At 37.9% G+C, this 26,089-nt stretch overlaps 1 protein-coding gene across 11 annotated transcripts in view; it reads left to right on the forward strand.

The window, feature by feature from the left end:
- ABLIM2 (actin binding LIM protein family member 2) overlaps positions 1 to 26,089 on the forward strand; it is a 129,260-nt gene that overhangs the window by 59,239 nt on the left and 43,932 nt on the right. For all 11 annotated transcript variants that reach the window (XM_071753419.1, XM_071753422.1, XM_071753412.1 and 8 more), the window contains exons 5-9: positions 673 to 799; positions 2,506 to 2,599; positions 16,830 to 16,917; positions 20,244 to 20,302; positions 23,329 to 23,406. In XM_071753419.1, the coding sequence (XP_071609520.1) occupies positions 673 to 799; positions 2,506 to 2,599; positions 16,830 to 16,917; positions 20,244 to 20,302; positions 23,329 to 23,406 (446 nt within the window). The remainder of the gene's footprint in view (positions 1 to 672; positions 800 to 2,505; positions 2,600 to 16,829; positions 16,918 to 20,243; positions 20,303 to 23,328; positions 23,407 to 26,089) is intronic.

A 26,089-nucleotide genomic window follows, 5' to 3' on the forward strand; every position in this document is an offset into this window, starting at 1 on the left:
GCATTGTTGTGTTGCGGGTTTTTTCTTTTTTTTCTCTTTTGGTGTCTCTAAATGACTCTCCAAATGTCTTTCAGGGTTTGTCTTTTCTCTAGCAAATTGTAGCTGTACACAAAGAAGTCCTAAAAAAAAAAAACAAAAAAAACTCAAAGCAGTTTTATGTATGATGCTAGATATAATTATATGGAAGATTACAGGAGTTACTGAGATACTGAAACTAGAATAAGTTCATTACTGATGGTTATCCCTATTTTTCCTCATATTCTGACTATTTTAACGTTTTGTAAGAAAATTATACATAGATGAAGGTTCAGGTTTTTTGTTTTAATCTCATGACTTTTAGGTCTTTTCTTAATTTTGTCTGGTTGTTTTTTGATGCTTTACCAGCAAAACTTTGAATCTTTTAAACACAATGTAAATGAATTAAAATAAACGTAACTCACTAGGAAGCCTAAGTAAATAGTTTTTTCTTAGAGTGCTTCATGTCTTCTAGCAATGTTAGGACAATATTAGGGCAGCACCACTTGCATCCATCAGTGAGCAGCCAGCAGCAAGTTTTAGAGCCTGCATGAGCTGTTACCGGGACACTGGTGGATTCTCATAGTGCAGTAACCAGGGCTGTTGTGTGACTATCTAAGGCATGCGATTCCCTAATATTGGAATTTTCTCTTGCAGATTGTGGGGGCTGTGGTTCAGAAATAAAAAATGGGCAGTCACTGGTTGCCTTGGACAAACACTGGCATTTGGGCTGTTTTAAGTGCAATACATGTGGCAAGCTGCTGAATGCAGAGTACATCAGCAAGTAAGTTGAGTGGAGGAGCATTTTCACTCTTTTTTGGCATTGTTTTAGTACCAAGTAAATAATTGTTGTGTATCCTTTAGTTGGTGTCTATTACTGTTTGGAGCTACATAAAACATTAGTGACTATTACCTAAATTATTATCTAAATTGTATTAAATGCAGAAAACTTCAAATTAAGATAAATAGAATTTGTCCACTCACCTGAACTGGACTTGCCAAAGCTATAGAAAGGCAATGGGTGGAGTATGCCCTTGGTTATCTAATTCTGACTTTGCTCTTTTTGATGCTGTAATGTGAATGAGCAAATGCTATCTTTTCCATGTGTTCCACATAAGCAAAAATGTTCTCAAAATGTTCATTAAGGAGGCATGTATCAGGCTTTTGTGCTGTTACAGACCCTTGTGCTGTCAGATTTGGACTGAACGTGATGACATCCATGAGAGGCAGCACAAAGCACAAATGCAGACTGAGTCTCATGTCAACACTCATATCAGGCTGGTGAGATACAGGGCTTTCACTGGCCAAGGCACCTGGGATTCATTTCTGCTTCAGCAGAAATGAAATATATGATGAAATTTTCAGAAACAGCTGAATAACTCAATCATCAGTGCTCAAAGATGATGGAATGTCAGAGCTGATGTCCCACAGACTTTCAGCAATTATTTGGATTAATAGAAGTATAAAATTTAATTTCACCGTTTGCATTGGAGGTTGAGAAAACAATATTTAATAAAAGGGTGTTCTTAAATAAAGTTTTGCGTTATCTCGAATGTAATGCTGCTCTACTGTGTTTTGTTGCAGTGCTTTTTTTGCTTGTATATATATAATATAATAATTAAAAGTCCACAAATAATAAAGGTATAGCATTGTGAAATACTCTTTTCAAAAAAGCCAAATGCCAAGGAAAATAAATCAAGAGAAGAAACTTGCTTCAACTAATTAAATTAATTATTGTGATAACTTATAGGTTAGTCTGTAAGCAATCCAACTTGTATACTATAAAATTAATGCTTATGTTTCTTCAGGGAAATATCCAACAAAATTATGCCCCTGCTAATAGATCTGATTATGGGCTGTTTTATCATAGCACACCAAACATACTCAACTATGTTAAATATGGACCATAAAAATGTTTAGAGAGATGGAACACCTCTCCTGTGAGGAAAGGCTCAGTGAATTGGTGTTTTTCAGTCCGGAGAAGGATGAAGGGTGACCTCGTTACAGCATTTCCACACTGTAGTGATAGGACAGGGTGTGATGGTTTTAAACTGAAGGAGAACAGATCCAGCCTAGATATGAAGAAAGAAATTTTTTTTTACAGTGAGGGTGGTGAAACACTGGAGCAGGTTACCCAGAGAACTGGTAGATGCCCCAGCTCTAGAAACATTTGGGTCAGGTTGGTCAGCAACACCATTGAAACAAATGGTCAGGGAGTCTCAGGCTAAGAGTTACTGATGGGGAAGAGACACAGTGGCTGAATGTAGTGAAAGAACAGGAAAGTAGGGCCATGGTAGACTCTGAAAGGCCGGAAATGTTCATTAACTATTCAATTCTTCATAAAATTGATAAATACAAGTATCTGGGAGGGGGGGGGGAAATCCATAAACACCCTGTGAAGTATTGAAGCATTACCAAATTTTGGCTGTATAATGGTAAATCTGTAAGCCTATCTAAGGCAATCTCTGTGTGGCCTGTTGTTCCTCCTAGGGATGGCATTCCATATTGTGAAATGGACTATCATGCAAAGTTTGGTATCAGATGTGACAATTGTGAAAAGTATATCACAGGAAGAGTGCTTGAGGTAAGGAGAATTTTGTCATTCAAACACGTTTCAAAGTATACAAAGAGACCTACTTTTTTTGGATCTAATTATATCCTCACAAGTGGTTGTGTTAATGTATTTTATGTTATGGTTATTTTTTTTAAATACTAGGAACTTTTTCTAGAATTTTTTTCTGTTTCTTCTCTCAATGGCTTAATAAAACACACTCCCTAAATGGATATTTATGGTACTGGGGAACATTTATGTAGAAGCAGTAATAAGTTAATTGCTTATCAGGCACATTGTAATACCCTAAATTCCTTTGTAAATTCTGCTCTTTGATTCTGTTTTACATTCTCCAGAATTAGAGTGAAGTTGCTGAAAAACTAAAATGAATAATTTAAAATTTATTTTTGCACTCAGAAACCAGCTATGTTGCAGGGTTTTCTTCTGAGTTTGTTTGAAAAGCAAGGATATTGTTCAGTATAATATGAAGAATGTTCATGCATTATGCAAAAGAGATTTCCATATAACTGACCCAGAGTCAGAAATGGGTATTTTCCTTTGATCTGAATAGAGATTGTCCTTGGATCTAAGTGTATGGTTACCTAATCAGTGTTACAATTTCTCCACTTTTTCTTTCTTCCCCTTTCCCTTTATCTTGTGATGCTTTAGCAATACTGGAATTAGGAAGGTTGCACAGCTCACTCCTTTTTCTTCATCGGTTAAGGGAGTCTGGAGAAATCCCAAAGGACATCTACCAGAGAAAGATCTGCTATGAGTTGTACAAAGACTATAAAGTACAAATGGTGAACAATTATAGCTATGGAAGGGACTGAGAAGTGAAAGGGAACAGTGACCCCACAGTAGATGGCATGGTATGGTGTTAGGCATGGGTGGCTTTTGAATTACTGAACATTTTTACAGACATCTCAGAAAAAAAAACCTTCTAATAAGGGATTTGAAGGAGTTTAAAGAAAGCTTTATCAGTGTTTACACATGATGCTCTCAAATGGGAGAGGTAAAACAGAAGAAAACATTAAAAAACTCTTCAAAAATGTAAAGAATGACAAATGGAAGCTGCTGCATGTTTTCAGAGCTGTCAGCTGGGACACTGGACAAAATGTTCTAAGAGGTGCTTTGGAGGTGAAACTAATTAATTTATATTTGACGTGATGAAGAAGAGAGGCAAATGCAGATAGAAGAGTGTCATGATAAAAACTGTAACTAACTTGGAGTACTCTTACCCATAGCAGGTTACAGGCAGTGATTAATAGTAAGACAGGAGAAGAACATAAGCTCCAATTTCTCTACTGATTTTTGACTTTAGGATATCATGGTTTTTTGTCCTGATTCATGTTTTGAAATGTCTGTACAAAAATAATCCTTTTATCTGGTAATACTTTACCTGCAGTATGGATAAACAGTAGCATGTGTTTTTGATGTGATTAAGAACAGGGTCCTGACTGTCTCTGCAGATGATGAAAAGAAAGAAAAATTAAGATTTGCATAGTAACAGTGTTGAGTGAGATTCTAGGACTTGAGGGCACATGTGGGTGTATCTATTTCTTCTAACTGCTTGGTGAGAGCATACTCAACAGGAGGAAGTTCCTTGCTTTAATTATAGGTGGACCAAGAACAAACTTGAGAAATTAATTCCTTAAATCTGCTTCAAGAATCTTGCCATGGATGATTACATCTCTCATTATAATTTAAGGTGTTGGTTTAGTGCTTGTGCATCCTCCTCCTGTCCCCTCCCTCAGTGTTGCTCCGAGGACAGTGCTGTAGCATTGATTCTCTTCTTACTTTGGTACTGGTACAGACTGACTGTAGGATTTGATTGAATTCTGTAGCATTTAACTGCAAAAATACCACTGCAAGATTCTGAAACCTTTTTAAAAAAAAACAAATAGAAAGGACTTTCACAATCTGTAAAAGCACGGCAGTGACAGATAGTGTCACTGTCACACAGGAAAAATAGGACGAAATTAATGTGAAGCAGACAATGGGTCTGAACAGGTCTGATACTCTGGAGGCTGTTTCTCTCGGGGACACGGCTCTTCTCCAGAGCTCTCTTGCTGTCCCTCTCCTCAGGCACCTTCATCTCTTGTCCTGCTTCTGGGAGCATGCCTTTTATTTTGCCCTTCAGCCCCGCCCATTTCCGGCTGGGGCAGGCCCTAATTATTGGGCACAGCTGGGCCTAAGCTCCCAGTTCATTATCGGCGACACTTGAGGACTTGTGGTTCTCTCTACAGGAGGCTTGTTTCATCATCCTGGAAACTTCATGGTCTGCAATTGTCTTTCCATAAGATTATAAAAAGCAATTTATTATTTTGTGTGCACCAAAACTAATGAAGCTTGACTATAGGTGAACATCCTATGCCCTAGCATTCTGCCACCACTGAGTCCTGGCCGTCCTGTTGTCACTCAAAATACCTCCTCCCATCCCCTCTGTTTCCCCTTGAAGTAACCTGAGAGCTTTCCAAACAGTTCCACTGCCTGTTTATGTGGTTAAGAAGTGATGCATGGTGTGAGGCTCCTTCCATGGTGATCAGCCTGGCATTTCCATGAGCCTTTGGACTTGTGTAGGTGATAACTTTAAATGTCTGTTGAATTTCAGTGTTGACTGTGGAGAGCAGTCAGATAGCACAGAGCTCATTTCATTAGGAAGCTAGATTAAAAGTCATGACCTCAGCAAACAGATTTGAAAGAACACAGAGACCATATCCATAGCTAACACAGTTAAGTAATTTGTTATTCCACTGCAGTGGATGGATTTGTTTGAAAGGCTTGGAAATGTCTGTTTCTTCCATCTGTCTGATATCACACTTCTTTATTGCTCAATGGCCACCTTGCTGATACTTATGCATATCTCCTGGTCAGAACAACAAAAAAGAGAAAGTAGTTACAGCTACTTTTTACGGTGAGATGGATTTTTTTGTGGAAATGTCTGGAATCTTGTAACATTTTTCAAAATTACCATCTTGAATATAATCTAAAGATACACAGAAATAATAGGGCAACTTTCTATTTAAGAGAGGGGAAATCATGACAATGATACTCATTAGGCAGAGGAATAATCTCCCAAGGGAGATGCTGGAAGCTGTCACTAAGATCACATTAAACAAGATTGGACAAGGCACTGGAAAATCTATGTTAGGGAACAGTCCTGCAATGACAAAGGGAGGGACTATATGACCTAATAGAATTTTTTCCATCTCTAATTTCTGTCATAACGTCAGGAGGACAGCTGCTTCCACATTTACTCTGTGCCCAGATTTTATAATACTGTATCTCTTTCCAACATTTGTACATTCTAAGTGTTAATTCAGCAGAGGAAGGGAGAGTCAACTAGTGCGAGTTACTGATAACTTATAAAGTTATGGCTGTTTTTGTGGGTTGCCAGCCAAATATAATGATGATTTAGTTAGTTAAATTCTTCCCTCAGCCCATTTTCTGAGGGCCAGATTCATTCCATGTAGTAAATGGGTTTAAACACAGGATAGCTCTGTTTATAATACCTTTCTTGTTTCCTTGTTTCCCTCCAGTCTGCCTTGGCTTGATCCCAGTCTCCCAGAGAATTTGTACTGGAAAGGGTACAAAGGGGCTGAGCACCTTATTTACAGAGACCGTAAATTCTTCTGTTCTTTTTGAACATTTTTTGAATTTCCTGTTTTTAAAAAAAGCCCTGCTCACCAGTGCTTCTTCTGGGCAAGGTGTGGCTTGCTTGTGAAGCATACAGAGATGCTTAATGCAACATCAATCCTCTCCTAGAATGTGCTTTGTTTTTTCCTTGACCACATATATTGATAAACAAGCCATTTTAAATAGGGAGCAAGAGGTAGTTGGAATTTACTTTGTAATTTGACTCTAAATGCAGTGCAATTGAAAACCTTTAGAAAGAAAAAGGGTTTATTTTAATGCTTACTCTAGCATTGGAAATTCTGTTTCCAATCCAACAATAGCTAAAATCATTCAATCACACAGAAAATAATCACATTTTAAAATAACAAGCTGTTGATTTTTATAACCAGCTGTTTCCCTTTTATTATGTAAATAATCTTTTCTCTGCATGTGGTGCCAAAAAAGATTTTTTTTCCTCCTTTTTCTGTCACAAGCAGTTATTTGTTAATAAAAATCACAACTTGTGTTAATAAGCATATAATAAAAATAGACAAAATAAGAGTAATTGCTTTTTCTGGGTAAAAATATACTATATTTTGTGTGTAACTGAGAGCTTGATACAAACCTCCTTCAATCAAAAAACCCACTTTCCATTTATTTCATGATCTTTAATCAGACTTGTAGCTGTATTTTGCTCAGAGGAGGTGCAGGAGGGGTGGAAGGCTGTTGAAGTGCTGTGTTACAGCCAGTGATTCCTTCTGGTCCTCTCCTAGTGAACATGCCTGGATTTCCTTAACATCTGCTATTTAGAAACTCCATTCCAGAAAACTGTCTCGTTGTAAATGGTATCTTTATAATTAATTCTTCTGTTACAGATTGATTTCTATCTCCTCCCATTTAATTGTTAGGCTAAGGAGAATCCATAGAGTACAGTCTTAGTTCCTGACAACTTTTGTTTTGCAAAACTAAGTTAACCAAATTATCCTTTGCTCATAAAGTAAGCTTCAGGCTCTTCTAGTGATGCTCATGGACCTTCTCACTGCCTGTTCCTAGCTGGAACCACATTATCTCATCATGGATGGACATTTCACTCCAGACAACACCTCACCACTGCTTTCTGTAGTGACAGTAGACCCTTCCACTGGTGTTAAAAGAAAGAACTTTCTCTTCAGCTGCTCTTTCAGCTAAATATCTTGTTAGGCAAAGCCTTGGTTGTTAGAGGAAACCTTCATACCCAACAGTAACCTTCTGGGCATGTTTTGATGGCAAATGGGGTGTAGGTTATGAGGGGTTCAGGTGTGATTGCTTGGGTAGCAACTGCACCCAGAGGTGCCCAGCCTTGGTTGACTTGTATCAGGCTCCACCACCAGCTGGGTGGTAGCTGGTGGGCAGACTGGGTCTTCACTGGAACCAGTTGGTGTTTTGGTTTCACGTGAATAAAAGTTGACAATGTAGCACCCTGGAGGTTAAGGCTTTTGAATAGTTCTCTTGGGGCTTATTTACATGCAACCCAACTGCTTCTGGTAACACTGAGGAGTATTTTCAGCACTTGACTTTTGTCTGCAACTGTTACAATGACTCACCAGCTATATGGCTGTGGTGTAAATATGCCCAACAAGTGCAGGTGAAAATGGCTTTATCACTTACTAAACATATAGATAGGTCCAGGTGCTGTACCTGAAATCCTAAAATGGCAGCACGGGACTCTCAGTAAGGTTTAACAGTTTTGTGGTTTACATGCATATATAAATGTCTAGAAAAGCATAATGAAAATATTTTTTAAATATATGAATCATAACTGTATGTTACTTTAAAAAAAGGGAGCAAGTAAAACAATAAGCACTAGACAGGAATGAGACTAGAAATGTCAATTATTTATATGTCAATTAAATGCCACTTACAGATCAGTGACTCATTAATTAAAAAATGAAAGTTGGTTGTTTGTTTTTTTTGAAGTTTGTTTTTACTTTGCCGTAGGGTTGATCTGCATTTGTTTGCAGCCACATCTACTTTGTAAATCAATTGCCTTTCCCTTTGCAGAAGTCTCAGTATAGCAGAGAGATGAGACTAAATCTTTAAAGCAGGGTGTACAAATTTCTGCTGGTAGCATGGAAGAAGAATGGTTCAATCTGAAATCTTTGTTATCTTGCTGTTTTGCTGACAACAGAACCTAGTGATGTGTGAGAGGTACTTCAGCAGCTTGTAATCTAGGCACTAGTACTGAATGTTCAATAAAACCAGCTCCATCTACATGAAGGAAAGGTTTCCAGTAGCATGAGCAGCCTTGTGAAGGCTGTCAGAGCAGCAGAAGGATCCAAGTGTCAGCTCTAATCTTCAGTTAGAAACTGCTCTCTACACCAGTTTTCTCCCATCACAAGAGAAGAAAGAAAACTGTGGGAAAAGATACATCTAAAGAAATCAGCTTTAACTCTTGCAAAGGGAAACCATCTAAGGTAGGAAACATTAACAAGCACTTTCAATGCTGAATGTTTGCAGAGATGTGAGGCATTCTGCAGATTGAGTATGTTCTGTTTTGGTGCCATTTTCATTTGGCTGGGACTGCTGGTTTTCAAAGGCAGGTTAATTAATTATCAGTCCACAGTATCTGAACTTGGCTGTGTATGTGTTAACTGACAGGTGACTTAGACTTTCTGCTTTAAAACAGACATCTTTAAAAAAACTATCAACAAGCTCATAAATGCAAATGTTCTTGACCTCAGCTTTTATTCTTTTCTGTAGTCCAGTTATATTGTTTTAGATATATTTCTCTCAGTTTTCTTTATCAATAAACCTAAAAACTGATTTACAGAGTAAAAACTATGCAAACAGTTCCTTTTCAAATGTAGTGGCTTTTCCTGACATGTAAACAATTGTGAGTTGTTGACAGTTCAGGTAATAAATATAGATAGGTGCAGCTTGGTGTATCTTTTTCAGAAAGAACACTGAGAAGCATTTAGTGATAATTTAAGCCTGCTCCATTTTTACCAAAGTAAGGGATTCTGCAAACTATTTGTGAGTAACACAAAAGGGAAGTTCAAATCTAAAGGGATAGAGGTTGATAGACAATAAAAAATTACTTTTACAGTTTACAATTACAATTTACTTTTTCCAGTTTCTTGTTTGCTTTTCTGTTGAGGATTTCTCTCATATCTGTGAAAAAAGTCTCCAGTAGCCCTGCTGTGTGTGGGTTCGTATTTGCATTTCAGTGCATAGTTTGACTCCTGAACTGGCAGACAGGTGAATGGTAGCCACTGTCTTTTTCAAAAATACTACTTAACTGTCTTAAACTATTTGTATCAATTAACTAAAGCATCAAAACAGTGATTCCAGTAGTCACCCTGGCACGCTCTGAGCCTCAGACACAAGCAGCACACAGTTTGCTGGTTGCAAAGCCTCTCTGAGCAATGCGTTGCTGTGGTGATGTTTTATTATCTGATACTATTTGCTGGCATTTGAATATTTTGGCAGAGTGAAACGTTCCACTTTTTGGATGTCTGCAGGTCCTCATAGTATGACTTTGCATAATTTCTATAGTTTCTGCTGGTCTTCTGACTCATGCCCAGGGTGTGCTCTAGTCAGCCAGGTCACAGTTCTGTAGCTCCCTGCACCGAACCCCAATCCAGCCAACAGCACAAGTGCCTTCCTCCATCTTTCCCCTGTAACCATGGCAGTGGTGCAGAAGCGCACTTAGTGACAATTGGCTTTATTGATGAAGTATCTCCAGGATGCTCAGACCATGTGACAGTGGCTCAGTGTGTCTGCTAATAGCAGGGAAGCAGCCTGTGTGAATCAATCCTTGTACCTTTATGATTTTTCCTCCTGTCAACCTTCAGCATTTTTTGTTGCTCTTCAGATTTCCTGCACTCCCCCCATCCAAGTGAAAACTTGTGAATGGTGTATTGCCCTGGAATTGTGTGGATGAGCCTGAAAATAACAACATCCTACTTCCAGGAAAAACCATTAAATCAGTTCTGTGTGTGACAGTGGCATTTCCAGACTCCATTAATTTTGGGAATCCAAAATATCAGCCCTTATGCAGGTACAGAATGAGGAACAGCTTCTGTCCTCAGATGTTTGCAGTTTGGATCACCATGACCAATGTGCAAAGAGCTCTACTCTGAATTAATCTGATAAATCATGCTGTCTCTCCAGTGCTGTTCAGTCTTGGCTGCAGCTTCATTCTTCCCAACTGAAATGGGTGGGTGGGCTAAATCCACAGCTATAAAGCTGAAAAGGGAGCATGTCTGCAAGTCATTCTTTGCTCCCTCTCCCCTATCAAGGAACGGCAGAAGTGAGAGGCAGCTGCAGCTTGTCTTGGCCTATAAGTGGGTTTTAAAGAGTGGGAGAGGAAAGGGGAAAAGAAATGAAGGGATAAAGGGGATTATTGAGCAAATGAAAAGCAGAAGCCTCTTCCAGTCTCTGTGGGTGGCAAGAAAAGTTTACAAAGCTGAGAATAAGAAGACAAAAGGAGCAGATCACTCATTGCATAACAAAAGCAACTGAGTGTAAAATCAGTGATATTTGCTATAACAGACCATTTTTGTTTACAATGTCATGTACCAAAATCTGTAGAAAAAATGCACTGTTGGCCTTTTCCAGCTTTTGACTGACCACAAACATTAGAAACATCTCCTGAAAGTCCAGTATATAGTTACTATCACTCTGAGATAAATGTCCCCGTTGGTATATTCAATCTGTACTTTATACCTGGAAGAATAAGGAGTGTGTAGGAGGCATTAAAAGTGACTCAGATGTTGGTGGGAGGTCTCAAAGCTCTGCAGAGTACAGTAGGATAAGGCAGAACCAAGACAATATGAAATAACCATTCATGTGAGACAGCTAAAGCTGTAAGTAATGCTGCAGTTACGTGTACTGAACATTTCACGTGATTGTTTCTTGGCATCTGGTGGGATGATAAATGAATCCAGCAAAGAGAAGATGAGGAGAAGGACTGATTCAAAACATTGCATTTACGCTGGTGTAAACCCCACTGAAAATGGTTCCTGTGCCCTGGCACACTGTTGAATTGTGACTCAGTGGTGAATCAGGTCCACAGTGACTAAGTGGCTTGGTAGGAGTTTTCCTCCACATAATTCTCTCATTGTCTGCTGCCTTTCACACTTTTCTCTCCTTGGCACTGTTGTATGATGTAAGCAATGGATACCTTGTCAACTACATCTGTCTTGGTAATATTACCTGTCCCTTCATACCCAGTACGTGACATGACAGTTGTTTACTAACTTAACCATTTTTGTGTATAACTATTAGTGAGTAATCCTCTGAGCTTTTCTGTGGCATATGCAAAACATTCTCTTTCCTATAAATGTGAATGGAGATTTTACGTGGTTACACTTAAAGCTGGTAACTGAGCACAGAATTCTACTCCAAACATCAAAGGTTTATCTGGGTTTCTGAATGCCAGCACTCTATTTTGAAAACACCCCATAGAATCCAGTTTATGGAACCAGTGTAGCCACTTAAAAAATAGGCCACTAAATGGTTTTAGTGGCAGAGCTATGAGCATGTGGCCATTGAACAACACTGGATGGTGTGGAGCTGTGCACTTTCTCCACAGTATTCTTGAGGTCAAGAAAGGACAAACTCCTGGGCCCCGAATTTTACACTGACTTGAGGATTAAAACCACATTGCACAATCCCACATTGACGTGCTGGCCAAGAACAAGAGGGTTTTATTACCAGGTGGGGAAAAAAGAAGGAAACCTTGATTTCAGCCTAGAAGGTGTAGTGATTTGATAGGAATATTCTCCCTGCCAGTTTTCTGCTCCTAGGTCAGGGAGTTTTTCAATAACCTATTTCTGGGAGCAGGGCTAGAATCTCAGCTCAACCACAATCAGGGAGCTGCATTTACATTCAGAATTTGTGAATTTGCCTCCATAAATCAGTGCAGTGACTGGCTGGGCCATTTAACATTGAAATGCTGTGGCTCATTCAAAAACTGTATTAATTTTCATAAAGGTGAAATCTAGAGTTCCTTTTTATAACTGTATTTAATTTCATTATCGGTTTCCTGTATGTTTCCACCCCCTAAGAAAAAGAATATTTAATTCCCATAATAGTTTAATACCTCAGTAAAAACTGTCATATGGGGAATGAATGAGGAAGTATAAACAGGCTGAATTAAACTAAAGAAGTTCAGTGGTTTTCCATCTTTTTCATTCGCATACTCTGAAAAAATTTCCCAGTGAAGATATTCAATGTTGAATGATGATGAACTTCACTTATACAGTGTTAAGATGTTTTTCTTCTTAGCTCTAGTCATAGGAATCCATGGACATAAGCTGAAAGCACAAGGGAATTAATTTATCAAGGATTTTGTCATGACTTCATGTTCTGTTTCAGTATGGTGTTTGTATTTAATGCCCATCTTCATTTATTTTGATGTCTTATATTCAGCTATAAGTGTTTGGAGATGCATATGGGATCTCTGTGGTCCTGATGGACAGTCAGCTAAGCCTTAGACTTATGTGCCCTGACAGGCTTGAAGGCCACCAACACAGAGGTCATTTTCAGCAGAAACACAACCAGTAGGTTGAAGATAACCCCTATTACTGAGAATTTGTCAGACCACTTGTAGGATACTGCATACAACTTTTTGCCCTCCCTTACTAAAAGATGCTGATTAATGGAAGTCAGGTCAGTGGAGGAGCCACCATGATAGTTGAGGCGCTGGCGCACATGTCCTGTGAGGAGGTGCTTAGGAAGCTGGACTTGTTCAGCCTGGAAAAGGGATGGCTTCAGGGGGACCTAATAGAAGCATACCCATACCTGCAAGGAGAACTTCAAGGGGGTGGAGACAAGCTCGTTACTTGAGGTGCCTGTTGGGAGAGCAGGAAACAATATAATAAATTGAAAGAGGGGAAGTTCTGACTGGATAAAAAGAAAAAAATAAATGACAATTTATTGTCTAATTGAAGTTTTAAATTTCAGCCTGTCACTGGGGTACCTAAGCATACCAAAATAGTAACTCCCTTCCACTTAAACACATAGAAGTGGTCAAGTTTTATGTCTTTCCTAGGAGCATTTGTCCTTCATTTCAGGGTGAGGAGCTGTCTGATGAAAAGGCTTTTTGGTTGCTGGTAGTTCTGTGCTTTATTCTGTTTCCCTTTGCTTTAACAGGTGGTGGTCTGATGATGTCCCAGTGCTCCAGCAAATTTGTTCCATGTGAAAAGCTTTTAACTAAAAATGCTTTATACTGGTCTTGTGTGGGCTGTGTTTCTGGGTCATGCAACTGCACTGTGCCTTGGCATACCAGCAGGCTCTGTGTTTTGTAGGCTGACTTCCATTATTTTTGTTCAGAGTAGGACATAGTTAGAACTTCATTTAGAGATCTCAGAGTATGAGAATGGCAGGATTTGGGCTCAATAGATAACAGGCAGTGGTAATAATGCACTATTAAAGCAACCTATATTGTATTATTCCCTTAAAATGGCAAATATGCTTTTATATGATTGAATCATTGCAGCATTCTAAATTTTCATCACTTCCACAAACATTTTACTCCCAGAAAAGAATGTCAGTTACCACTGTGCATTTTTGTAGCAGGACATTGTTATTTTATATTATTTTTATTTCTTACTGGAAAAAGTTTACTGAAAACTTTTCTTTCTTAGGAAAGGAACCAAATAGTTATGAGTTTATTTAACACAATTTTTTTTTTCTACTTTCTTTCTTGTCTTTACTAGCTAGTTTACTGATTGAGTAATGCAGTAACATAGGATATATACTTAGACTACTTTTGAGAGAGTCATCAAAAATCTTGAGTCTTCTTTCCAGGACACAGCTTGTGCTTTGAGCTCTAGGCTGGTCTGGTTCAATCCACCAAGTGTCAATCCATAAGGAGTTTTTGTTCATCAACTGCAGTAAAAACTTATATCTGTCACACTTCTAGCAGCAGCTTGAGAGCCCAGACAAGCAATGTCATTGTGACAGAGTTACAATTATACATATAATCTCTTACATATGCTACCACTTCATCAGTTATTACAGTCATAGCCAGAGAATGAGCAGAGGTTTTTGCTGAGCTGTCTGCAGTAGTGTAGTATCTTTTTCCTGAGTGCTGACAGCTAATTTAAAACTTAAATAGTTATGGTTATTCCTTCCCTTATGAAGTACTCTGCTGTTGCTAGCTTTGCATGTTTTGCAGGCCTGGCGTTCATACTGCTCCACAGACTACAATACACCCCTTAATGTCTTCAGATTGTTCTTTAAGTGATGCAGTTTACATTTGTCACATAAGGTTCATTTTTCTTTTATCTACTTCAAACCCTGAAGTTATGAGAAATGAGGAAAGGCAGTTCTGTGTGCTTTGTTGCAGAGCTTTCTGGTTTCTGGGTTCTGCTGTAACTGATTGTTTGTCCATGAAATGAAACCTCTGAAATAGTCTGAAAAAAGAAAAGGGCACTGCTGAAAGCCTCTTTGGCACCTACCCAAGTAAGGTTATCATTCAGACTGAACATATCCAGGTCGTAGATTTGAATATAATTTGTGAAATCTAATCAGGCAGACTGGATAAACATATCAGAGAATATTAATAATTCATTCCTGCATGAATTCCCATAACCTTGGATTTAGCCATCACTTTTCATTTACACCAGTGGTGTGATCTGATATAAATAAAGTCATGAAGAGTCTGCCATATATTGTCTTCCATACTTAGGTTAAAAGAAAGCCATCATAAGGAACACTTCAAAAGGGAGAATAAGGTGACTGCTAGCACTTAGAGTTATATGAAGAGTTTGAGTATGTTTCATTTTAATTCAGAAGAAAATATGCAAAATCCATCAGAATTAGCTAGTGTGACCATCAACAAAAGTACCACTAGATCATTGCCACCTGATTTTCCTTATAAAAAGAAGTCTTTTGGTGTCATTCTTCATCTAGCTGATGCTTACTCTACAGAGTGAATTAAAGTGATATATTTGGTTGTGCTGTTAAATTTAGAGAAATAGATTTTAGTCTGTGAAGCATCCAGGTTATCTGAGAATGCATTCTGAGAGTTTATTTTAGCAAAGGGGTAATTGAATTCCCCTAAAGAGTCTTAGCCTGGGAATTGTATCAGCTGTGCTAAATCAGTTGAATTATCGAGGCTGTGCATTGCGTTAGTAATGCCTGGACAATACAAATCTTTCAAGGGAAATTAGGTTTTTTTTCAGCGTGATATTCCAAATTTCACTTTATCTCATGAAATTTTAATAACTTTCTGTGCGTAAATAACTGCAGTCAAGGAATTTGAAACCTGAGGTTTAAATCTGGTACTGATAACTTCATAGCCTGATACTTAAGTTTGTCAACACATGTAGTAATGGTGATTTTTGGTGTCCAAAGTTGCAGAAATCACCCAGCAGTCTGCATAAATAAAAAGAAGAGTGAACTGGTGCAAAGCTGTTTTCAAAATAGCAATTCTGATGTGGTGTGTTGCTCTTCGTTACTGATGGTTTAAAATAGAGCAACAGGTTTTCAGGACTGAACCGAGTAAACCACAGATTATTTAACCTAAATTGGTCTCACACCTGTATTTGATATTGTGAATAGCAAAATACCTTCTAGACACTCCATAGTTTGAAGGGGGTGGCTCACTTTGTTCACTCATAAGAGCCCAACAACCTGAACGCTGTTTTTCTCACTGGCTCAAGTCAATGTTGCCTTGTGATGCTGCTGTCCTTGCCTGTGGGAACCAGAGTTAACAAGTTTGCCCACAGTTGAACATAAATTTGAATTTAGGCCAAACTACCAAAATTGAGTCCTGCATAAATCCCATGATCCAGGAATCTTGGCTTTCTTCCCTTACAGTCATTTGAGGATTACTTAACCCTTGTCTGTATTACACATTCAAATCCTGACACAGACAAGGCCTTGCTCCTTGTAGCAGGTACAGGTCTTAGATGCCTCCTCTTGAAAACCCCACTGAAGTCAGTGGTGAAAGAATTTAAATTGGGAGTAATAAGTTACATTGGAAATTTAAATTTATGAAAAATTATGAGTTACTAAGCTGTTTTGAGCATATTTAGGGCTCAGTCCTGTTCTTATTCCAGTCAATGAAAATGGTGGTATTAAATTATAAGGGCAAATCTAGGAACAGTTGGCAAATCTCCTGGGCTGTTTCTGTGAGTGATTTAGTACAGCACCCAAAAGTAGCAGCTCTGAACTTTGAATCACATGGACATCCTACACATGTTCCTCACAGAAATGTTTTAGTATCCTTCACCTGAAAGCCACTTTCAAAGGAGATGCAAACATTTCTTGAATAAAATGGTTCTTGCTGTGAGTTATATGTTCAGTGGGATTATGAAGAACATAAAGTGAATGGACACTATGGTTTTCTACAGGGAAGATGTGTTTGCTGCATAGAATTATTTCCATTCTGTAAATTCAGGGACTTAACTTTTGCATGTTAACTTTTTTTCTGTGTGTGTGTTTGCGTTGTAGTCAAGACAATAACTACATTTTAAATCATGAATTGCCTGTATTACAAAATAAGCATTGTGGTTGTAGGAGATACTTGAGCTAATTGGCATTAAAGAATTTATTTTCATTGGTTATATTCTGGAGGATGAAAGAAAAACTAATACTGAAGATGTTAAATTGATCAGTATGCTTAATTATCTGTTCCTGTTTTCCCAAACAGGCAGGAGAAAAACATTATCACCCGAGCTGTGCACGATGCGTCAGGTGCAGTCAGATGTTTGCAGAAGGAGAAGAAATGTATCTTCAAGGTAAAACCAATCAAACCCCCAGACCAAACCAGTTACATTTGGCAGTATGGCCCTCTTGTCCATGCCCACTGACATCACTGAGCTGTTTTGCACATATTCTCACTGCATAACTATCAAATAAAGTGAAGAGTGCAATGTGGGGGTAAAAAAGATCAAAATCAAAGCCTTTTTGCTTTGTGCTTTCTCTTACTTCACTCTCAGTGGAAATCCCACAGCAAGTGTGAACCACAGAAAGGATGAGTGGCAGCAGTTATTTCCTGCAAATGGAAGTACTTGACAGTGAAGATTGTAAAATTTTCCATTAACTGAAAATACGTGATTTTTATGCAATGATAAGTGGTCCAGGTGCAAGTTAACACTCAGATGGGACAGCAAGTTCCCTAAAGCTGCTTTTGCAGTCATGAGTCTTTTCCCAAGTGCCCTAAGAAGGTGGAGAAGAGGATGCCAGGGGGCTGAAGCCCTTACCACATCTTATGCCTGTACCTTATGCAGCACATAACTCGTACAGAAGAAATTCAGTGTTTTTTGTCAGGGAATTTCAGGGGTAGTTGAGAAGTACTTACACAATTATTTATTCAATTAAAAAAAAGTTATTTAACATATCTATGAACTAAAATCTATATTAGCAAACTAACTTAAGCTGTACTTAACTGATCAAAGAAAACAACATTTACACAGTTAAATACAGGGTCAGGCACCAGGGAAAAATGAAGGCTTTTGCCTATGTCTTTGACTGGTGGTATATTTTCAAAGTAAAAGAAATAAGAGAAACTCACTAGGATGTGGGAACTGCAAGGCTGGTGTATTATCCTAAAAATCACATGCTTGCCCAGATCTGTATTACAGCTTTGCAATTGTCCACAGTTTTTTAGAAGCATACTTTGAAATCATTCATTAAGCTCTGAAAATAGGAGTTCAATTTAAAACACAACAGTGGTCTCAGTCAGATGTAATTATAATTTACTGTGTTATTTAAAATGACAATTTTATTGTCACTTTGGTCTACAACAAGAACTAACTCATTAAAGGACATAATAACCCTAATGCTTATGGTTTCTCTCTCAGGAGCCAGAAAATGTTATGGTTCTTCCAATTGCAAAGTAGTTTAGTGGTACTAAAATCCCCATGGAAATCAATGCTTTTAGAAAAGATACCAAACTACAAATGTGTTTCTAGACTTCAAACCCTCTGAAACAGGGTTGCAGTGAATTTTTTTTTTCACTTCAGTTAGTTATAAGGGTAGAAATTTTTTAGGTTTTGTGCTGATTTTTAGTCCAAATAATCACAAATGAAGTTCAGATAATCACAAAGTAACTCAGGTCCTGTTACTTTGGTCTTCATTCACTTTATTTTCTGATGCATGAGACATCATACCAGCTCACTATCATAGGCCTGTCATTTTCACATGAAGAGCAGCTCCCATTAGAAACTGGTGTTAATGTCTTAAGAGATCTGTGATTAGGGTTTTGGGCTGCTTAACTGGGTTAGTTATATAATAAAAAAATTCATACCCCAAGGTTTTATAACTTGTTCTTCATCCTCTTAATTAATGGGAAGTTCCTTCAAGTGTTGCATGTTTCTTAGAAGAAACTGAGTTTCAGTAGTCATCCAGCAGACAGCTGTTGGATGTTATGTTGCCACAGATACAGGTACACAGGTACGATTAAGTCATTAACAGAAGTTGGTCTGAGTACTGCTTAAAACCACTGAGAAGTTTTACATCGATTTGTGGAGAAGTTGGGACAAATTCTTTCAGTGGACAAGCTCACATCCATTCATAATTGAAACATAACTTATGGGTTAATTTCAAGGAGAAGAGAAGTTTTTTTAGTGTTTTTTTTCCCCAAAACATTTCAGTAACTTAGTGAGAATCATTTATGCAGTCTGTATTATAGTCTATTACTGCTTGAGACTGGGTTAATCTGAGTTATTTTTGTGAAATAAATTCAAATAATCTCCATCTGTCTTTTGGGAAATAGATTTTCTGTTTCTATCTTATTTCCAAAATCCACTGGTTAGAAAACTATCAAACTGCAGTGAAAACAAAGCATTTTCAATAAATCTTCTTGGTGCTCTCAACCCAGTATAAACATGAAATCTTTATAACACAAAAGTTCTCAACTTCCCATTTAGTCAGGCAGAAGTTGCAGTACACTGACTTTATTAACTCTGTGGAGCTTTAGCTGCCAGCTTGTCATAGCTCAGACTGGCATCAGCATTCATTTTACTATTAAAATTTACAAATAATTCTTTTATTTTATATAATTACACATTTAAATTTAATTGAACACTGAGTATTGCACATTGCGTTCTACTTTTTAGAAGTTTTCTTCTTCTTTGTGACTGTTGCAAAACTATTAAATTTCTTCCTCAAACTTCAGATTACTTGTATCCCTGGAGTTCGTCCTCTCATTAGTAATTACAAGCAGTAGAGAATTGGTTCATTTTGTATTTTTCTCAGTATTTTACTTACGAGAGACAAACATATAGGAAGTGCAAGGTTAGGACAATAAATAATACACAAAGACTGGATTTTCAGCTAGTGTTAAATACCACAATGTTGTTCAGTTCCATCCCAGTGAGCTACTTATTGTGAGCTGGTCCAAACTTTTACAAGAGCACAGGTAGTAAGAGTACAGGAAGTTGTGACTACACTAAAAAAAAAAAAAAAAAAAGAAAAAAATTGCTCTAATTATGGAACAGGTTACCCAGAGAAAATGTGTAATCTCCATCCTTTGAGATTTGCAGAACCATCAGCTGCCTGTTCTGAGCAGGCGATTGGGATGGGAGAGCTTCAGAAATCTATCATGCTTCTTCGGATGCAGATTATGATGTTGATCTAACAGACTGAAGTAGCTCTCTGAAGTGCACCTAGTCATTAAAATGCTTGTGATTTGACTTATGGATATTCGTAGAATCATGGAATGTTTTGGGTTGGAACGACCTTAAAGATCTAGTTCCAATCCCCCTGCTATGGGCAGGGACACTTCCCTCTAGACCAGGTTGCTCCAAGTCCCATCCAGCCTGGCCTTGAACACTTCCAGGGAGGGCAAATCTACAATTTTCCTGGGCAACCTGTGCCAGTGTTTCAGTACCCTCACAGCGATTAATTTCTTCCTAATATGCAGTTAAAATCTAACTACTTTCACTGAAAATTGCTTGGTAGAGCTTTTAAAGTATACTTGAACCGGTGACTGCAGTGGAATCAGTCAGTTTGCTGTGTCTTATAAAACCTTATAGGAAGGCTTAGCAAGGTTCTTATTTTAAAACTATAAAACTTCTTATTGGGGAACTGAATTAAGCAGAATATTAAATTTACTTTCCAGGTGCATCCATTTGGCATCCAGTTTGTAGACAGGCTGCAAAGGCTGAAGAAAAAAACAAGGTAAAAAAATGTCAGTTTTTTCACAACTGTAATTTTAAATTTTGAATGACAGAAATCTATTAGATAATGTAATGTTCTGCTTTTATTTAGTGATTAAAGCTAAAGCTGAATAAGGAAAAAAATGTGAAGATATTAATAAGAAAAAAAAAGTAATTTTTTAACTTCTGTCTGATTATGATGTGATCAGTGCATGACCTCCTCTCTTTTTATGTGGCTCTGCACTTTAAAGATCAGAGGACTTTCACTTTATTGGTTTTATAAAAAAATCTCTCCATGGAATTTTTTTTTTTTTTTTCCTTTTAAAACTTTGGCAAGTTTAATTTAATCTCTGGCTTTAAGTACCTCCTTAAGTTGGATGATTTGTCCATCTTTCTGTGTGCAAGGGTAAAAGAGGGGGAGTTCTGGCAACTTCATTACAAGGTTAGAGATGAATAAACTGCCCCCAGGAAATGTAGAATTAATCTTTAGCTGGAAAAATATCTGAAGTGGTAGGACCGAGAATGCAGCTACCTAATTTACTGGAGAGGCCAAGCATGGGGGTTTTCAGTTCTGGTGTTCTCTGTGCTCCAAATAGTACCTTCAGTGTCCTTGCTGGAAAAAACTCTGTTTTAATTCAGCAAGGCTTGGACAAAAGGCACATAGGATGAGACAGAGCAGCAGGCAGCAGCTTTTCAAATCTGGTGTTTTAGTGCGTGCAACTTAACCAAATTACAGTTTTGAGTAAAATTTGGTGGGGGCTCTACCCTGAAGAATCTTGGTGGAATTTTTTGTACCTGTGTGTTTGGAAAGTGATTGTTCTGGTCTTCTTCATAGCAAGCTCTGAAAATTAAGTAAGCAGTGTTTCAGTATAAAATGTATTGTTTAATATATGTGTATTTAAAATTGTCAAAATACTTTAATAAGTGCTGCTGATTCAGCCTAATTACTATTAAGCAATATTTCAGGCTTCCTAAGGATTTTAGTCTGGCTGAGTACCTGAAACTGCAAGTCTAAAACCCAATGTGGTTTAACAAAAATGTACTGGGTTGTTTTTTTTCCCTCCTCCTTCAAAGAAAAGTGGTGGAAAAATTATAGTAGGATCCTACAGGCTCCCTTTTCCTTTTCCTCCCAAAGGCAAAGAAAATATATTAGTTAGATACTCTGTAAGGGCTGACCCAGAGCTCATCCCTCCAAATGCTGGGAGTCTTCCCTATTCCCAGCAGAGAGGAGAGAGGGAGATGTCTGTATCTGAAAGTCAGCAGGAGTTTTGCATGAGTAGGGGAAAAAAAACCCCAAAACAAACAGAATGGAGCTCAAATAATTTTTCTGAGTCCAGGCTTCTCTCTGTGTTTTTTTGTTTTGTTTTGTTTGCTTTGTGCATTGTGGTTTTTTTGTTTGGTTTGTTTTGGGTTTTTTTTCAGTCTTTACACTCGTTGAAGAAAAACAAACCAAGAAGAAAGGGGCTTGTCTCGGAGGTTAATAGTAGACTTCTCAACATAACTTGCAAAGTTAGGAATGGGTAATATTGGCTGAGAAATTTTCTGGTCACCCTTTGAAGTCTATTGTTTTTTAAAGTTATCTTTCTATATATTTGTATAGATATATGCATAGCATGTAAATAAAGTGACAAGGGCAAAAGGAATACATGGCAGCACCCTTCAGAAGTTTTGAGGATGCAGTGGAAAGGAAAAAAAAAGTTGTGAAAGAGAGGCAGCAAAATTAAAAATTGATGTAAGATTGTAAGCAGAAGAGATGAGGCTGGAAAAGACAGAAGAAATCAAAGTAGCAAGAAAAAGAATAAGGGTTATCAAAAGGCATAAAGGAAGAAGAGGTGGAGGGGGGAATAAAAATTCATAGTATAGAGAAAAGAACTGAACAGAAGCAATGGAGTCACCTGAGATATAATTTTTCATTGGAATAGCTAGGAGATGTGTAGCAGGCATGGACTAAGGATGCTTAGAGGGCTGCTGGATCATGCAGAGTATAAGGAGCATGTGTGAGAAGTGGAATGAGCAGGGTTTAATCACCAGGAGGAGAAATGAGACAACTTGTTTGCTCTGCTAGCACAATGCAGTACAGATATATACACATATTGTTTCTAGAAGGTAGCAGATACTTCAAGGTTGAAGTAGTGGGAAGGTTACTACCCTCACCTGACCAATTAATAATGCTAAAATTTTTTTTAGACTTTAAACACGTGTAACCTGCAGGTCAGAAGTTTCAGCTTCTGCTGAGACAGTGAATTATGGTCATTCTGAGTCCCTGGAAAAATATATACCTTTTGCAGTCAGGGACAGATTTTTTTTCCATAGATGGGTAAGAATATTTTAAGATGAATTACCATATCTGGAAAAAAGAGGGTATAAATCCATTGATTTTGTAGTAAGGTTTGTTTAAACTTCATTTATGAACTTCAAGTCTGTTCACTTATGGTTAATATCATTGTATCTCACAACCTTTTGTTATTTAAAAGTAATTATATTTTTCTTTATAAAGGAATCTACCAAAACCAAAGCAATAAAGGTCTTGCACTCTGAATGCCAGAGTAATTGAAAAAAGAGCAAAACCAGTTGAGTATTAAAATTAATCCGGTAGCGTTAGCAGAACGGGGAAAGCTGTCCCATGGGTGTCTGCTGAGTGCTCTGCAGGATGTCCTGCTGTTTGCTCTGAGGAAATGGCACAGCAGTGTGACACCTTCCAGAAGCAATGCAGATTAGTTTGATGGTACAACCTTAGAGTGAAAATGCTGCCACTGTATCATCTCATGGCAGCAGACTCAGAGCTACTGTAACTTGGACAGCCTGTGTTAGTGCTCTGAAGTTGTCACAGGCTATTTTGTTCTCAAGGGAGGGAAAAGGACAGTCACCTGTAAAATAATTTTTGCATTTTCTAAAGGCCATTTTGATTGATTGCAAATGTTCTTTTGTTTTGAAGTCTTTTATATACCTGTACGTTTTGAGCTTACTGTACTGCAAGCTCTTTTTGAAGTAGAAGTTATGCTCTCTCTCCCTTTCCTCTGTTTCGTATCTGTTTCACTTCTGCCATAGGAAACGAGGACTTCATCTGAAAGTATTATTTCTGTACCTGCTTCAAGTACATCAGGTTCCCCAAGCCGTGTGATCTATGTGAGTATTTCACGGTGAAGTTCATTCTGGGGGAAAGCACTGTGTGTTCTACAGTTCAGCACATTGTGTGGAACGCTGATGTCTCCAAACCACTGCAGTTGGTGATTCCTCAAAAACTGAATGAACTTTCTCACATTTATATGTTTGAATACTGCATTTACCATAACAGAATCCTGGCAGTTTCCTGTTATATTTTGTTGTATATAGTATATATAGTATACTATATGTATATAGTATATACATAGTGTATATAGTATATACATAGTGTATATAGTACTTCCATTACCACTAGAGCTGGCTTACACCAAGACATGCAAAATACCACTGTGCTTTCTAAAAGAAAAGTTCAAGTAAACAGTGCAGACCACAGGTAGATTACAAGCTTAGATTTGGATGCAAATTATCTAAAGCAAGCTCTTGAGCCTCCATCTGATTGCTTGTGTAAACTTTTGTTCATGATCTTGCAGGAGTCAGGCCATGACAAATGCCAGTCCCTAACCTCAGAGCACCTTTGATGTGTTTATGGTCCAAGAAGCACTAGCTCTGGAAAACTCAGAGAGGGACTTTAAAATAACAAGTATGATAAAAGCTTGTGCCGAATATTTTTTCAGTGCCAGGTGTACCTTGCTTGTTGCAATTGGTGTAGCTAATGTTTATGGCCAAACTCTCAAGGCTACAACCAGTAGCTAAAAAATACCTGCAAGTGAGGTGTGTTCCATACAAAAAAGCTCCTGGAGCCCTTCTGTATTCACAGGGCTATTCTTTGTCTGTCCAGGCATCCTTCAGGTAGCAGGTCCTTCTCATTGAATAGGACAATATGCAGAGGGAGTTGCTAGAAATGTGATTACTGGACCTTGCTACTGGAGATGTTATTATAAAAAGATTAAGGGGTTTTATCTCCTTCACTGTGACATGCAAAAGAGTGCCTTGGAGCCAAAGTTATCTTTTATTAAAGTAAAAATGAGTTTGAACCCAATATACCCTTTATCTGAGTAAGACTGACTAGAAGTGTAGGAGCTGGCCCTTATCTAAATGCTTACTGGTGTTTCTGAGTTATTCTTACAGTAGAACTCCATGCTGGTGAAAACCAGTGGTAGATTCCTAGTAAAAAAGTGCCTTTGCCTCAACTCTTGTGAAGACAACTTGTTGTGCTAGGAGCTTGTAATTCTGCAGGCACTTACTTTGGCCAGATGGTCTCTATCTCTCCAGCCATTGTTTTTAAAAGCGTGAGCATTCTTCTAAGATTTATTTGCTTTTAGTGATGTTTATTTAAGTTTACAATGGTACTGTTTTTCTTGATGTTGTGATTACAGCTTTAAATATGCTAGGCAGGCTTCTAAAATTCAAAGACAAGCCTCCATTTTCTTTTTATGTTTTTTAAAAAAATATCAATCAATCAGCACACCACTCTAGTGTTTGTTTCTGTAGTATACTTTGTAGGCAGCTGAGACTTTGAAGGAATAAAGTTTTCTAGCAAATACGTGTCAGTAAGAAAATAAGGATTCCTCAGAGGCATGCAAGTTCTTGCTGTATCTGTCTCATCTCTGACTGCTTAATTATCAGAAAGCTGTGTGATTGATTAAATCCTATTTTAACTTTCACAAAGAGGGAAGTAAAAAGAATTTAAAACATGTTATTGGACTTCCATTTTATCAAAACAATTCTTTGGCTATCTTTTGCATCTGTTTAAAGGAGTGTTAGGACATACAGACATGCTCAAGATTAGTCTTGGGTGCTTTCATGATTGGTTTTAAATTCATGATGGCTGAAACAAAGGCACCACCCACGTGTGACCCTGCCTTTTTCCCCTGTTTTACCATCTCCACTGTGGTGCTGGTACAAGAGGGTGCAAAGAGTTATGGTAAGTCAGATTTCAGACTAGATTCAGCTAAAAATAGCATAGGAAAAACCTCCAGACAACCAAAGAGTAAAAAAAAAGACCCAGCCATCTATGTGTCTTTAATGCCAACATAGAAGGCAGAGTAGTGGTGGGTGCAGACAGCCACTTTCAGGAATAGCGTGGATTCAGATCATTCAAACCAATAGTAAAGCTGTACCTTAATAACTAGTGAGCTCTGTTAAGTATTATGTTGGACAAAAGAGAATTTAGAGTAAACAGTTAAAGCTTAGGAACCATGAGCTCATGGTGCTTGTACTTCCAGCATCATCAAGTCAGAGCGAGGGAATCATCCTGAACAAGGCACTGTCTGATGGTGACATGTCCCTGAGCCATAGTTCATTGGTCACCTGTGGAAAGATGAAGAAAGAGTGTTTTGATTGAACCTTAATGGGATTCATAGAGGTGATTTACTAAAGCCTGACTTCTTTGTCTTCATCTGCTGGTACCAGATTGTGGTATCCTCCTGCACCTAGAGGGCATAGACCAATGTCTTCGAGTTAATGGGCATTTTTTCAATAATTTCAGTAGTGGCTTCATTATATTTAAACTGAAATTAACCTCAGTGCAGATGTCCCCACAGAGTCCCTAAATTCTGTTGAAAAATCAGTTTATTTCTAAATCGTGCAATTAAATATGGCTTAAATGAAAGTTTTATGAAGAAAGAATTAATAGCTAGAAAGATACATTTGTCTGGAAGGTTCAGGTTAGGTTACATAGCTGTGTTGTACTGTCTCATATTAGGAATAGAAATCACATTATATTTTTTTACAGGTTCATATTTGC

Source organism: Heliangelus exortis, chromosome 10 (assembly GCF_036169615.1).
Source record: "Heliangelus exortis chromosome 10, bHelExo1.hap1, whole genome shotgun sequence".
NCBI lineage: Eukaryota > Metazoa > Chordata > Aves > Apodiformes > Trochilidae > Heliangelus > Heliangelus exortis.